The 12,768-nt window shown below is 36.5% G+C and overlaps 2 protein-coding genes across 5 annotated transcripts; both read right to left on the bottom strand.

Annotated features, from left to right (window-relative positions):
• Positions 1-287: 287 nt before the first annotated feature.
• Positions 288-5,190, bottom strand: LOC114516761 (E3 ubiquitin-protein ligase TRIM33-like). 3 transcript variants are annotated; one of them, XM_028536324.1, is made up of 7 exons: positions 3,942-5,190; positions 3,384-3,463; positions 3,073-3,198; positions 2,796-2,852; positions 2,624-2,715; positions 853-961; positions 288-705 (listed from the first exon to the last, which is right to left on the bottom strand). In XM_028536324.1, the coding sequence occupies exons 1-6, from the start codon at positions 5,083-5,085 to the stop codon at positions 877-879; spliced, it is 1,584 nt and encodes a 527-aa protein (XP_028392125.1). In that variant the 5' UTR covers positions 5,086-5,190; the 3' UTR covers positions 288-705; positions 853-876. The 3 variants fall into 3 exon arrangements, with proteins under 3 accessions (XP_028392125.1, XP_028392124.1, XP_028392126.1); XM_028536323.1 differs by having other exon boundaries at positions 288-961; XM_028536325.1 differs by lacking the exons at positions 288-705; positions 853-961 and adding an exon at positions 2,048-2,360.
• Positions 5,191-5,715: 525 nt separating this feature from the next.
• On the bottom strand, positions 5,716-12,484 carry LOC114516760 (E3 ubiquitin-protein ligase TRIM33-like). Of its 2 annotated transcripts, none has more exons than XM_028536321.1 (9): positions 12,359-12,484; positions 10,535-11,734; positions 9,829-9,971; positions 9,575-9,677; positions 9,238-9,386; positions 8,470-8,583; positions 8,138-8,197; positions 7,541-7,635; positions 5,716-6,617 (listed from the first exon to the last, which is right to left on the bottom strand). In XM_028536321.1, exons 2-9 carry the CDS (start codon positions 11,673-11,675, stop codon positions 6,560-6,562), a joined length of 1,863 nt encoding a protein of 620 aa, XP_028392122.1. In that variant the 5' UTR covers positions 11,676-11,734; positions 12,359-12,484; the 3' UTR covers positions 5,716-6,559. The 2 variants fall into 2 exon arrangements, with proteins under 2 accessions (XP_028392122.1, XP_028392123.1); XM_028536322.1 differs by having other exon boundaries at positions 7,541-7,632.
• Between the last annotated feature and the right edge of the window lie 284 nt (positions 12,485-12,768).

The following is a 12,768-nucleotide window of genomic DNA, read 5'->3' as shown; positions in this document are numbered from 1 at the left end:
CTTTGTGCAGGATGTATACTACAAAGGCAATCACCATATTGTTATTAAACACAATACTACAATGGTAGCTACTTAATTCTAATTGTATAGCTCACAAAGTAAGTTTTTTGAGTATCGAGTGTTTGCCTTTTATAGACCTGGTATAACTAGCTTTTGAAAAAGGCTCCTTGTCACGAAAACTTGACAAATCATCAGGCTGACTACTCTAATGAATAAAATATATGTCATGAGCCTGCCTGCATGTTCAGAGATCAACAAATTGATAAGATTTTGATTAATTTCCTCCGAATCATTTTCATAAACATTCCTAATTACTATTTTAATAACGAGATATATCAGTCATAGTCACGGATGTAAACATCGAAATAATACTTTTGCCGACATGGCGTTAAATATATACATTGGCAAATGTTTTATCAGTCCTCTTGGAATAATTCTGCACATACTTTTATTGATCGCTATGTTCAAAGATCCGTTAAAATGTTTCAGAAATACTGGAACATGTCTTGTTGTGAATCTAGCCGTTTCTGATTTTCTTGCGTGTTCGCTTGCTACACTCGAGAGCTTCATAATTGTGAACGATGGTGTTTGGTATGAAATTGACGAGTTTTTATTACGATTATTTCCATCGGTATCCTTTGCAAGTATCGTCTCGTTATCCGTAGATCGTTTTATCATGGTCGTGTATCCATTTAAACACCGTTGCTGGATGAAAGGGAGCATCATGAGTGTGTGGATAATTTTTATCTGGTTTATAAGCTTGGTCTATCCTGGAAAAAGGGTCGTTTTTGGCAGTGAAAGACACGATAAGTACTTCGCTAACTATTTCGGGTTGGCAATAGTTTTACTCACGGCATTTTTGTACGCTGTGACATATTATAAACTACATAAACAATCTCGAAACATCGTCTTGGGAGACTCTTCCGACACGTCAAGCAATCGTGTTTCTTCCCAATGGTTACTAAAAGAGAAGAGGTTTCTGACAACAATCATCGTAATCGCTGGCATAACAGTCCTTTGCACTGTACCATTATTAGTACTTTCTCAAGCAGTAATCGTGCCAGGTTTATTGGGCAATTCATTGGCAACAGATATATTTCATGCTGTGCTGTTTGCATTGTATTATAGTGGTTTTACTGTGAATCCCATCATCTACATCATACGTTTGCCAAACTATCGACAGACATTTTATTTAATCGTGCCAGGTTTATTGGGCAATTCATTGGCAACAGATATATTTCATGCTGTGCTGTTTGCATTGTATTATAGTGGTTTTACTGTGAATCCCATCATCTACATCATACGTTTGCCAAACTATCGACAGACATTTTATTTAATTTACTGTAAAAGAATAATTTCGTGCCGTAAAGCAGGCACAGGGAGAGATGAGGCTTCTTAGTAGTCGGGCACAGGGAAAGGAAGAATTGCAGACTTGAGAACCTAAATTGAAGTTTGAATAAGTAAGATTGTAACATAATTCGCCAAGTAGTGTTTTGAAACGAATGATAGCAAGACAAGTGCTTGGTTGAGTTCATGTCTTTTACGCGATTTTTCTTGCGATAATCGATATGTTAACATGACTATAAAAATGAGCCCACTTTAGTATATTTTTAAGTACAAGGCTATAATTATACGCTAGTTTTACCCTATAATTATTCTATTTCCATACGAAAATAATCGTTTACAATCATTAATATCACAAGGATCAACTATATCCAGTTTTTTTTACCTATTTCAAATCATAATTTAAAAAGATAGCTGAAATAATCCATTCTAGCTTGGCTTATTTTCTATTTATAATTGAATCCCAGCAAAAAAGTTTCTTGCATGATTAATATTATCCCCAGTCACGATTAACCCTTAATTAACAATAAATATTGTACAAAAACGAGGCCGAATTTTCTGAGTGAATAAACAGTCACCGACTATAAAAAGACTTGCCGTGGCGTAGGAAACACGATAATTGGGGGGAGGGGCACATATTCATATGGTATATTCTTGTTAACAGACTTGAAAAGAAAATCTATTTGAAAAGAAATTGATCTTCCACAACATGAATATATGAATATGTGCCTCCTCCAAATTATCATGCTTCCTACGCCGCTGGACTTGCTATTAAAAAGTTAATGTTGCTACATCGTGAAAATCTAGTATGTGATAAGATTAATATAATTGTTTACGATCATCAAAACGTTAATTAAAGAATAACAAAAAAGTCTAATAACTTTATTTTACATAGAGTATAACTGTATAAATCAATTTCATTCATATACACTGCCCTGCGCTTTGTGCATAGATTACGTTATTTTTTACATAATAATTATTAGATACTCGTTGCAAGTCGTAGAGCGTCGACCCATCTAAAATGAACCCATCAGTCATTATAATTCGTTTTGTGAATGTCCTGTTTAATTCATGCTTTGCAAACGTGTATCATGTATGTAAACATTTCTAAACCCTAATAATTAATGTCCAAATATATGACGAAAGACAATCAGTATGTAAAAGTTAATTGATTATTTAATGAGCTCTGAGAACAAAGTTAATGCATAGCTGCCGGTCTCATAAATTGTCAAAAATTCACATGCACCCATTCGTTTTAAGCTTTTTTGATCATACGTACCTCTGTGCATTTTTCACATCATCAGTTTTTAAATCGACAGATTTGACACCTGCATGAGTTAATTGAAAAACTATTTTGTTATTTCCATCCATCTAAAAATAAAGCATGCATGGTGATAAAAATGCTGGCTCCAATATAGTAGAAAAAAACTGAAGCAAAAATAATTGCATGCAACGTCAGGTCCTTGTACTTCATACCCAAGTAACGGACGACATTCTTCGACAGGATCCTTAAAAAAACGTTTCTATAACTCGGACAGAACGAAGGTAATGCATGTCAATTACTTCATGGGGTAGCTAAAATATTTAGTTGATTGTATTATATAATTGCACCTATCAATATTTGGCTCTAAAACTTGCTAAGATCTTCAAATCAATTTTCATTCCCTGGTTCGTCACTTTTGCTTTGAATAATTTAAATGAATATGATTATTAAAATCCGAAACTTACCGAACATGATTTCGAAATGTAAAGAACCTTGTCTTTCAGCACATACCATCGTTTACGCCAATTCCTACCCGCACGTGTCTTTAAAAACCCACTGATTTCTGATTCCTCCGGCTTAGGAATCTGCGGCTGGTTGTATAAAAGACTAGTACTTTTAAGGACAGAATTGGCCAATCAGAGTCATGTATTTCTGAGTTAACTAGGATTTAACTATGCAAAATGTAGCTAATTAAGGATTTTTATACAACTGGCCCCTGATATTTAAAAAATAGATCACGTTTTTACATCAACAACGTATCACGCGAATATACTACCTCTTTTTTCTTGAAATATTGTGGCTCTTTACCCATTCTCCCCGCAGAATAGAGTCTTCTCAAAGAGTCTGCACCATTTTCTATAACATGTTTTATCCAAATATAAATATTAACAAGACGCCTACTCAGGCGATCACTCGGGCTACAGTTATCTCGTAGTAACATGGCATGTTCGTGACACCCGCGCGAGAAACGATCCTAGGACGATTTCGATTGGTTCGAAGACTTCGTGCCACCCACGCGTGATTTTTTGCAAACTCGCGACGCAAAAGAAAAAACCGAGCCCATTTTACAACTCGGTCTACCTACGGTAGCCCGAGTAATTAACTATCAAGGTCAATCAATGTAAAGATTGGAGAGAAGTGATTCGTGATGCTATTATGATGTTGACTGAGTTCATTAAACCAAAACTGTATCAATAACGTCAACTAAGATTGAAGCCAATCAAGGTGTCTGAACGTCAAAATACGATGGCGGGAAAAATTATGATTGAATGATTAAAATCTTGTGATAGCATGCAATATAACGTTTAAAATTGAATTTTTTTTTTAAACCTACCCACATTTCCCAAGTCATTCAGGTTTATATTGGCAACAATAGTTTCGGGTGATTTTGCCCGGTAAGTAATGCTTCCATCATGAATTGGTTCCATCATCTTTGGACATTCCTTCTTGATGTCTTTGGCGTTAGCCTGAATTTCTTGGCTATTCAAGATGATTTCATCATTGCTTGCTTTTTCAACGATATTATTTGCAAAATTCAGTGAACCATTGACCTTCTCATGATACGCTTTCATCTCGTTATGTTGTTTCACCAGTTGTTCGTTGACCATGTTGCGCGCTCTGTCAACGCAGCTAAGCAATTCTGCTGTGTTACGTCTTAATTTATCTGTGAAATCTTGCAAGATTTCTTCTTCTTGTTGGCGGATCGAACCTTTCGCTATTTCGGTGCTGGCATCTAGACTTTGAGTAGCCTGATTTATTTTCTTTAAGGCAATTTTAACCTCTGTAGAAGCTGCCTGCATTTGGTCGGAAGTCGTCTTCAAAGCTTTCTTGTACTGCTCGGCTACAGTAGCAATAGGTTGATTGTCATGGTTAGCTTTGGAATGGTTTAAGACAACGCAACTTATACAAGCCAGTTCCTGGCAGATATTGCAATAAAACTCGAGAGGTTTATTTTCGTGTCCTTCCTTCTTACAACGTGGCTTTCCTTTCGCTTTGCTTTGGTTTTCAGGTTTTACCAATTCCTCCAACGTTAGGACAACATGTTGCTCGAAGTCTTGCCAATCATTGTGTGTTTTCAAGCAGTTCTGGCACAGATAACTTTCGCATTCGATACATCTGCATGTGGCTGGAACTTGACTTTTGCAAGATTCGCAACGCAGCTTTTGCATTTGTTGTTGTAATACCGGAAGCATTTCTAACAAGCTGTTTATGAAATAATTCGGCGGAATTTGTTCAACGCTTTCGCCCTGTTTCATTTCAAACTGTGTTCTGCACATTGGACAGTTTAACTGATGCTGGACCCTTCGTTCCTTTTGGGCATTTTCGCGTTGAACTTCAATACATCTCGCGAGACATCTCTTACAGAACGAATGGAAGCAGGGAAGCGTCTTCGGTTCATCCAAAGTTTCTGTACAAATGCAGCACGTCAGAAGTTCCTCTATTTGCTTGGCAGGAGCAGGATCCGGCGCTGTAGCCATCTACGAGGCTAAATGGTACAAGTGCTACTATATTTATGACTCTTTCGCACTCAGGTTTTTTTGAATACCAATATTCCAAGAATTGTTTTTCTTAGTGAACCGTAATCCGACCTGGTACCAATCCGGAAGAATGTGTTACTGGTTAAAGACAATAGAAATCTTGAGACAGGGTCATAAGGTGACTAAAATCGAAACGAAAATTGACAAATTTTGCTGATGTATTAAAAAATTATTCTTTCACGCGTGTCATATAAAAGAACAGTTACTTAGCTTTCGAATAATATTCTTTTTTTTTGGGACCAGGGATTTTCTTGGTCAGAAATTTTAATTAAAAAAATTAGTGACTGAAATCAAACTTGTGTATAATAGAAGGCAAAAGAAGCAGTGCATTTATTATGAGCTTGATGACCGTGTGCGCCAATATAAGATTGTCCAATAATTCTCAGTGGTGCATATCTTTATGTCCATACAGAGTAAAGAGTTACCAGTATAGAATAAAAAGCATATTATCATCATAACCTTTGTTTTCGTTGTTTGAATTGTACAATTCCAGATATAGGACAAGGACAACTGTTTCAATCTTTTAATTTCAGTATGGTACACAAGTAAACATTGAGTTTTTTACAGCTATTAAAATAAAGTTGCATAAGGCCCATTTACAGTACAGTCAATTTATTGGCACGGCACGGCTAAAATTAGTTCCCTGGAAAACGCGAATGCGGATGCACGGATATGGAAAACACGGACAAAGAAAACGCGGACACTTTACAGTGCACACAAACTCCACCACAAATTTGTGGGTGTTTATCTTCTCCCAATAAAAGCCAAAGGTTTTAAGTGTAGCATTGTTTATTCGTATTTAAAGTACTAAGCTATTTACCCCTGTTTTGATTAATTTTGTGAGAACACATTTGATATTTTCCCACAAACGTACATGAACAATAATTGCATTTTTTGTGCGGAAAATGTTTTTTCATCTGTCTTCCTAGTGTGGCTGTGAGCACGCTAAATATAGAGATATTGCGACACAGTCATGCGAAACCACGGCTTAATATAAAATTTACAGTCTTATTTGATTGTTCGGATACCCCGGTCAAACACTGTCAAAGAGAGCCTGACGAAGTATATAGCTGCATACCTAATTAAGATAGGTGGTAAAAGTCACTTGTGTTTCATTCAAACAGACATATCGAAGATTAAGGCAGTAAAACATGCATTTCCTACATCTGAAGCCATAATAAATAACTCTAGCTGGTGTCTCGCCGGGATGTCCAAACACTCAAAAGCAATTACAAAGTAACTATTTTTGTTTCATTTTTAAAAATGATCACAACGTTAAAGAATATCTGCAGAGTATCTACAAGTGTATCTATATGTGTAATCTTGACACTATTTCGCATATTGACAACAAAAAATAATATTCGTTTCTACTCTTTGATGAACAAGTGTACACATCTTCTGTGTATTTTCTTAGTTACATGTCATAGGGGCCCACTTTAAGTACTGTTGCACGTCGTAGAGCGTTTACCCATCTGAAAAGAACCAATCAACTATTAGATACTGCTCTAAATGTTTTAACGAAACAACTCAAACAAGAACCTTACAACGACCACTAGTTGGCGAGCGATCTTGATTTAGCTAACTGAGTAATCGAAAGGAACATTTTCCCCTAGCCAATGAATTATTATCGATAGTCACTTAGTTTTCTGAATTTGTAGCTTAATCTGAGGCGAATGCTCAATGGACCAATCGGAGACCAAAATTCTCAAGAATTAACTGCATTCTATAATGTACGGTTCTGTTCAGAAACAACCTAACAAAAACTGCGGTTAACCTAGGTCAAACCTCGGTCTGATCGCGGTTGAACCAAGGTCAGACCGAGGTCGAACCGCAGTGAGACGGAGGTTTAACCTCGGCCTAACTCAGTCTGACAGACATTTCTTAAGATTTTTTCGATTTGCTTATTGTGTTGTTGCTCTCAGCTGCTCATAACATTCCGTTCGGAAGTGAACGATAACCGCGATCGTATTTTTCCCTTGCGGTCGTCTGCGGTTTCTTTACTGGGTTTCTATCGGTCGACCGAAACCGAACCGCGACCGAACCGCAACCTAACGGCAACCGAACCGCAGTGTTATTTCTGAACAGTACTGTACGTAGGAAAATATCTTTTTCACATAGTATACCTAATTTACAAACCAAGCGTTCAGAATTTGAAACATAGATAAATCCGACCTCATGGACAATATATATTTTGGGCTTTAGATTCAAATAACTGCTGTTGCTAGGAAAACTCCCCCTGAGGATAGATCGCATAGTGAACACCAAATTGTTAGCTTACACTTACTCTGAAGTTATTCGCCGAGCAGGCTATGCAACTAGTATTGTGTGAAATACCAGGCAAAATTTGAGTTATTTGTTTTGCAGTTATTTTAGCAGGTAGATAGGAATTACTTACTTTTCCGCATTTTCCCAATTATCGGTTTGCAAGACGACAGGTTCAATGCCAGCGTGAATTAATTGAAACACTATTCTTTTATGAATTGTGCCCTTCTAAAATTAAGTATTTAATGTCAAAAATTTTGTTAAAATTTTCTATTGTCAAAAGATTAATTACATCACTTGTCATAGTATGACTGTATTGTTGAAGTTTACATGTAAATAGAGATCACTTCATGGTTGACAAGTGCGTCCTATTTCTATACTAAAACTGTGAATAATCGCAAAACGAATGAGCGAGTTTGCAATCTTTTGCAACGAGTGCACAATAAAAATCGAAATCGCATGAGCCAACCATGGAGATAAGTAGTGATATTAAAAGTTGCAATCCCCATATTTTATTTGAAAAGAAATGTAAACAAACAAGTTGCCCGGCCAAAATGCCTTACGACAGTTTTCACTGGGGGGGGGGGCACACGGGTAGTGGAGAACTAAAGTCACTATTTGATTACAAGTTTAGTATTCTTTGAGAGCGCGCATGTCTGTAGCCCCCCTCTGTGTACGGCCAACTCCTAATGCTCAGAGGGGAATAAAGCAAGTTAACTGAATAACATACCATCTCAGGTCCTTGTACATGATAGCCAAGTAACTTACGGGTTTCTTCTAAACCAGTGCCCTTAAGGAAAATCGTTATTAGTGGACTAATTTTACTAGCAAATGTTCGACTGATAATCTCTTAGGCTAGTTTCCACTCAGGAAAAATCTCCTTTGGATCGGAACGGACAGGAAAATTTCCTTTGTCGGTGAGTTCTCTGGCGGCGTTTATACAAAGTTTTTCCTGTCCTGTCCAATCCAAAGGAGAATTTTCCTGAGTGGAAACTAGCCTTTAAGGGGTTGGTTGTTTTATTCAGATGGCAAATATTGTTTGCTGTTTTGCATACAACTTACCGAAGGTGTTTTCCAGACGTAAAGAATGTTGCCTTTTACCACATACCATCGCTCACACCACTTCCCCTTCACACGTGTGTTTAAACATCCGCTGATTGTTGGTTGTAATTTATTCTGCATAAATTAATTTTGAATAAATTAGTTTTTGAGAGAGCGAAAAAGTGTTTTTTTACAAACACGAAGTTGGGATGGTACTGGTAGCTCGTTAAATTATTAAACGAAAGAAATAAACGCAAGAAATACTGATGAGCAGACGGAGGTGTCGAGTTGAGGTAAACATTAAATAAGTTATTTGAGGGAACAGTTCTAAGTTCTAGTACTGGATGTTGATCTATATTCTATAGTATAGACACCATAGTCATGAGATTTAGAAATTCTTTTGTCGAAGTGAATCTTAAATCCTTCCCTCTAACCAAACCTCTAACCATTGATCCGCTTAGTACAGAAATTTGACAGTAAAAAATATTAATATTTTTTACCCCTTTGTTCCAAAAGAAAATGACTGATTACAGTGTGAAAAATGTGTATTAAAGTGGAAGCATTTCTGATGTAAACAAACGCCAAACGGTTTGTTTACATTTTGAATTTTCATACGTTTCCAAAATATGTGCTGTCTGATTATCTAAAACCATTTAGTCTGATTATCTAAAACCATTTACTAACCTTTGAAATTAGTATGAATTTTGAAAAATACGAAATTTAGGCATTTCTTTCATAGAGGGCCCACGCAAGAGCAGAACCTTATTATAATAATAAGCCAAATAATACCTCTCTTGATCGCAACTCCATACTCTTTTTTTTAGTCTTTCTGTGCACGTGAATTCTGTCTCTTCTTTCAGAATCTCTTTCTCTATTCTCAGTTTTAACTGCATTCTGTATTCGTTTTAACTGAGTGCTCGATCTTGTGTGGTTTGATTCTAGTAAAAGAAGATATTCAGTCATAGAAACTTTTCTAGCATTTTTTAAATTTAAACCTCAACCCACCTCTTGCACAGGATGGGATTTGAACATTTTATAACTATATTAATTTTAAATCTTGGCTTTAAAATTTTAACACTTGAACAACATTTTAAGGCGATTGATTTAGATTTTATATTAAACCCACCATGATTTTTTTTATCATTCTGGTGTAAGATATATATAATTGATTCTGCAATGGAATTTTTTTCTTCGTATTGTCTAAATGTTGCTTCCTTCATTCCAGAGTTCTAACAATGGGAAAAATTCGATCACTTTTTCTATTTTTGGCAATTAATTGATAGAAAAATAATGAATAATTATGACTATTAAGTCTTATTGAATCACGCATGAATTAACGACGTTTCACATGACAAGAAATGCAGTAATTTAGTATATTACCTCTTCACGCTCTTCACTTTCTTTCATGAAGGACAAGGACAAGGAATGGGGTTTTGGAACCCTGTCTTTCTCCCAACAGCAGACACTGTTTTCTTCAGTTTTAGCTGTTCTCTGATTGCTTTTGTATGTTGTATCGGTCATTTCTATTAAATGAAGAAAAATCCTTACAACTTTGTCAACACGAGTAAAAGACTGCAGACGCTAACCTAACTTTTTCTAGCCTGATACGGCAGTGAGTAATTGGACAAAATAAACGCTGGGCATGCTCAAGGCTTGTATAGCTTTAAAGAACAACCACTAATCCAATTTGCATTGGTTTCTCGTATAGATGTGGCGTGTGTTTTTTACAAAATAATTATTCTTCTTGGACTTCTTGCAAGTCATTTTGAGCTCTCTTTAAAATTAGGGCTTGACGGCATGAATTATAAGAGCTTGGAAATTTTTGAATGACATATGTATGAAACTTTGCTTCTTTTGTAACTGACAAATTACAAATACAAACATTCCTCCAAATTCATAATGAAACCAACTCTTCAAAACTTCGATCTTGAAAGAAACTATAACTTCTTCTCGAATATAGACTGAGTTGACGAAAGTTAATCAACATTGTAGTGATTGTACATAAATTTTTCATAGGTAACAGAACAATTTGATTTTCGTTGAAGCTGTCATGCACTAACAAAAACAGATTTGGTATTAAACCTACCCACATTTCCTAGATCATCAAGGATTATATTGCCAACAATAATTTTGGTATGGTATGTAATGGTACCATCATGAATTGGTTTCATCCTATCTGGGCGTCTCTTCTTGATATCTTTGGCGTTAAGCTGAAGTGCTCTACCTTGCAAAATGATTTCCTCGTTGCTCGCTTTTTCCATGATATTCTTTGCAAAATCCAACGAGCCGTTCACCTTCTCAAGATAGGCTTTCATGTCGTCATGTTGTCTAATAAGTTCTTGGTTGACCACGTTGTACTGTCTGTCGACTTTGTCGAGCAAAGCTGCTGCTTTTTGTTCTACTTTCTGGGTTAAATTTTTCGAGATTTCCTTTTCCTGCTGTCGTATCATATCATTGGCGCTTTTTCCGTTGGCTTGCAGAGTTTCAGCAGCGGCGTCTATTTTCTGCAGGGCAATTTCAACTTCTTTGGACGTCTTCTGTAAGATGACGGAAGTTTCCTTCAAAGCTTCCATGTTTTCCTCAGCAACATTATCCATAGGTTGATATTTATGATCAGGTTTCGGATGATCTAAAACAACGCAACTCATACATGCCAGGTCTTGACATGTATTGCAATAAAATTCAAAGTGTTTGTTGTTGTGTCCTTGCTCTAGGCAACATGGCTTCTTTTTAGCTGTTCTGTGATTCTCAGGTTTTGCCAATTCCTCCAATGTCATCACAACATGTTGCTTGAAGTCTGGCCATTTGCTGTGTGTTGCCAAGCAATCCTCGCACAGATAGCGTTCGCAATCAAAACATCTGCAAACAACTGATCCTTGAGCTTTGCAAGATCCACAATGTAGATTTTGTGTTTGTCGTTGTATAACCGGCAAGATGTCTAACAAGTTTTTGATGAAATAAATTGGCGGAATTTCTTCCACGTCATCGCCTTGTTTCAATTCTAATTGCGTCTTGCACAGAGGACATTCAAATGCATTCTCACTGCCACGCTCCTTTGAGGCCTCCTCGCGTTTGGCAATATACCTCGCAAGACAGTTTTGGCAGAACGAATGAAAGCAGGGAAGTGTTTTTGGTTCTTCTAACGTTTTCGTACAGATGCCGCACTTCAAGATGTTCAGAAGCTCCTCATTTAGTTGGGGAAAAGAAACATCTGGCCCTTCAGCCATAGCTGGTTAAACGTCTATTTCCTGCCAGATGTTAGGGCTACATATAACAATGTCGAAGTCTGTAATCAAAATACATACAGGATTTACCTTAATTATCATTTGTATATTGTTGAATACCGTCAAAATGAATAATGCTTTTCTCGGTGATCTCTACTACTTTTGTACTACGACACACTGGCTTAAGCATTCACACGTTACTTTCGATTCTCGACGCGAAGTCTTTTCATACGCGTTTACTATTTATTTTGATTGATTTTGCCTGTTGATCATAAATGAAACAATTTGTGAACACTTTATGCAGACGAACAATGCAATTATAGATATTGAATATAAATAAGTTTCTATACTCCTATTTCGATCTCTTTAAAACGCATTGTGCAAGCCAAAACACGTAACATGTAAACAGTGGCGTAGCCAGCCCGACAATTTAGTCATGCTATGCTAATATTTTGGTGTTCATTGACTGTGAAAACAATGAATTTCTAAAGAAATGAATAATGATAATAACATAAAATTTGCATAGCATGACTAAATCGTCAGGCTGGCTACGCCACTGCATGTAAAGTATTTTTATTTTATTACATCCTGTATCTCCTTAAACTGAGCATTTAAACCGAGCAAGATTCCTCGCCGTATTAGTCAGGTCAAATTCCTCAAATGGCACGATAACATATATTTTTTACCTTTGTCCCGAGTTCCCATGCACTGAGAAACGATTGGTTAATGGCGTGTATTAAATGACTGCGTCGATACGCTACCTCGACACGTACGTCGATACCAAAGAAGAAGAATTATTCAAAATCTGCGGAAGAGATCGGTTTCGCTTTTAATAGAATGATATGCTTTGACCTTGCCACTTAGGCTTCGCTATTGCACAATGAACATTATATGCGCGCTACAGACTAATTATAGATCTCACAACAAGGAAATAAAACACAACAGCTATCGAAAATGCGTTCTAAAGTAAGCATAATTGCAATGTTTAGTTGCGAAACGTTGCAAAAGTTTTGCAAATTTTGTATACTTTTGTCTTACGCGTGGAAGAGTGTATAGCTAATTTTGTTGTGTTATGTTCGCGGAAATTAATGTGTAG

This window comes from Dendronephthya gigantea, unplaced genomic scaffold, assembly GCF_004324835.1.
Source record: "Dendronephthya gigantea isolate DGI-Jeju-01 unplaced genomic scaffold, DenGig_1.0 000006F, whole genome shotgun sequence".
Classification (NCBI taxonomy): Eukaryota; Metazoa; Cnidaria; class Anthozoa; order Malacalcyonacea; family Nephtheidae; genus Dendronephthya; species Dendronephthya gigantea.
The sequence above is the reverse complement of the archived record's forward strand: the minus strand, read 5'-3'. Positions and strand labels throughout refer to the sequence as shown.

What these genes read in the sequence shown, in the direction of transcription:
- LOC114516761 (XM_028536323.1), bottom strand. Translation starts at nt 5,085, where the DNA reads ATGGCTACAGCGCCGGATCCTGCTCCTGCCAAGCAAATAGAGGAACTT. An exon ending in GAATGACTTGGGAAATGTGG is followed by an intron (nt 3,464 to 3,941) that starts GTAGGTTTAAAA and finishes AACATGTTATAG; the next exon opens with AAAATGGTGCAGACTCTTTG. An exon ending in ACATTTCGAAATCATGTTCG is followed by an intron (nt 2,853 to 3,072) that starts GTAAGTTTCGGA and finishes CGTTTTTTTAAG; the next exon opens with GATCCTGTCGAAGAATGTCG.
- LOC114516760 (XM_028536321.1), bottom strand. Translation starts at nt 11,675, where the DNA reads ATGGCTGAAGGGCCAGATGTTTCTTTTCCCCAACTAAATGAGGAGCTT. An exon ending in TGGAGTTGCGATCAAGAGAG is followed by an intron (nt 8,584 to 9,237) that starts GTATTATTTGGC and finishes TAATTTATGCAG; the next exon opens with AATAAATTACAACCAACAAT. An exon ending in ACGTCTGGAAAACACCTTCG is followed by an intron (nt 8,198 to 8,469) that starts GTAAGTTGTATG and finishes ATTTTCCTTAAG; the next exon opens with GGCACTGGTTTAGAAGAAAC.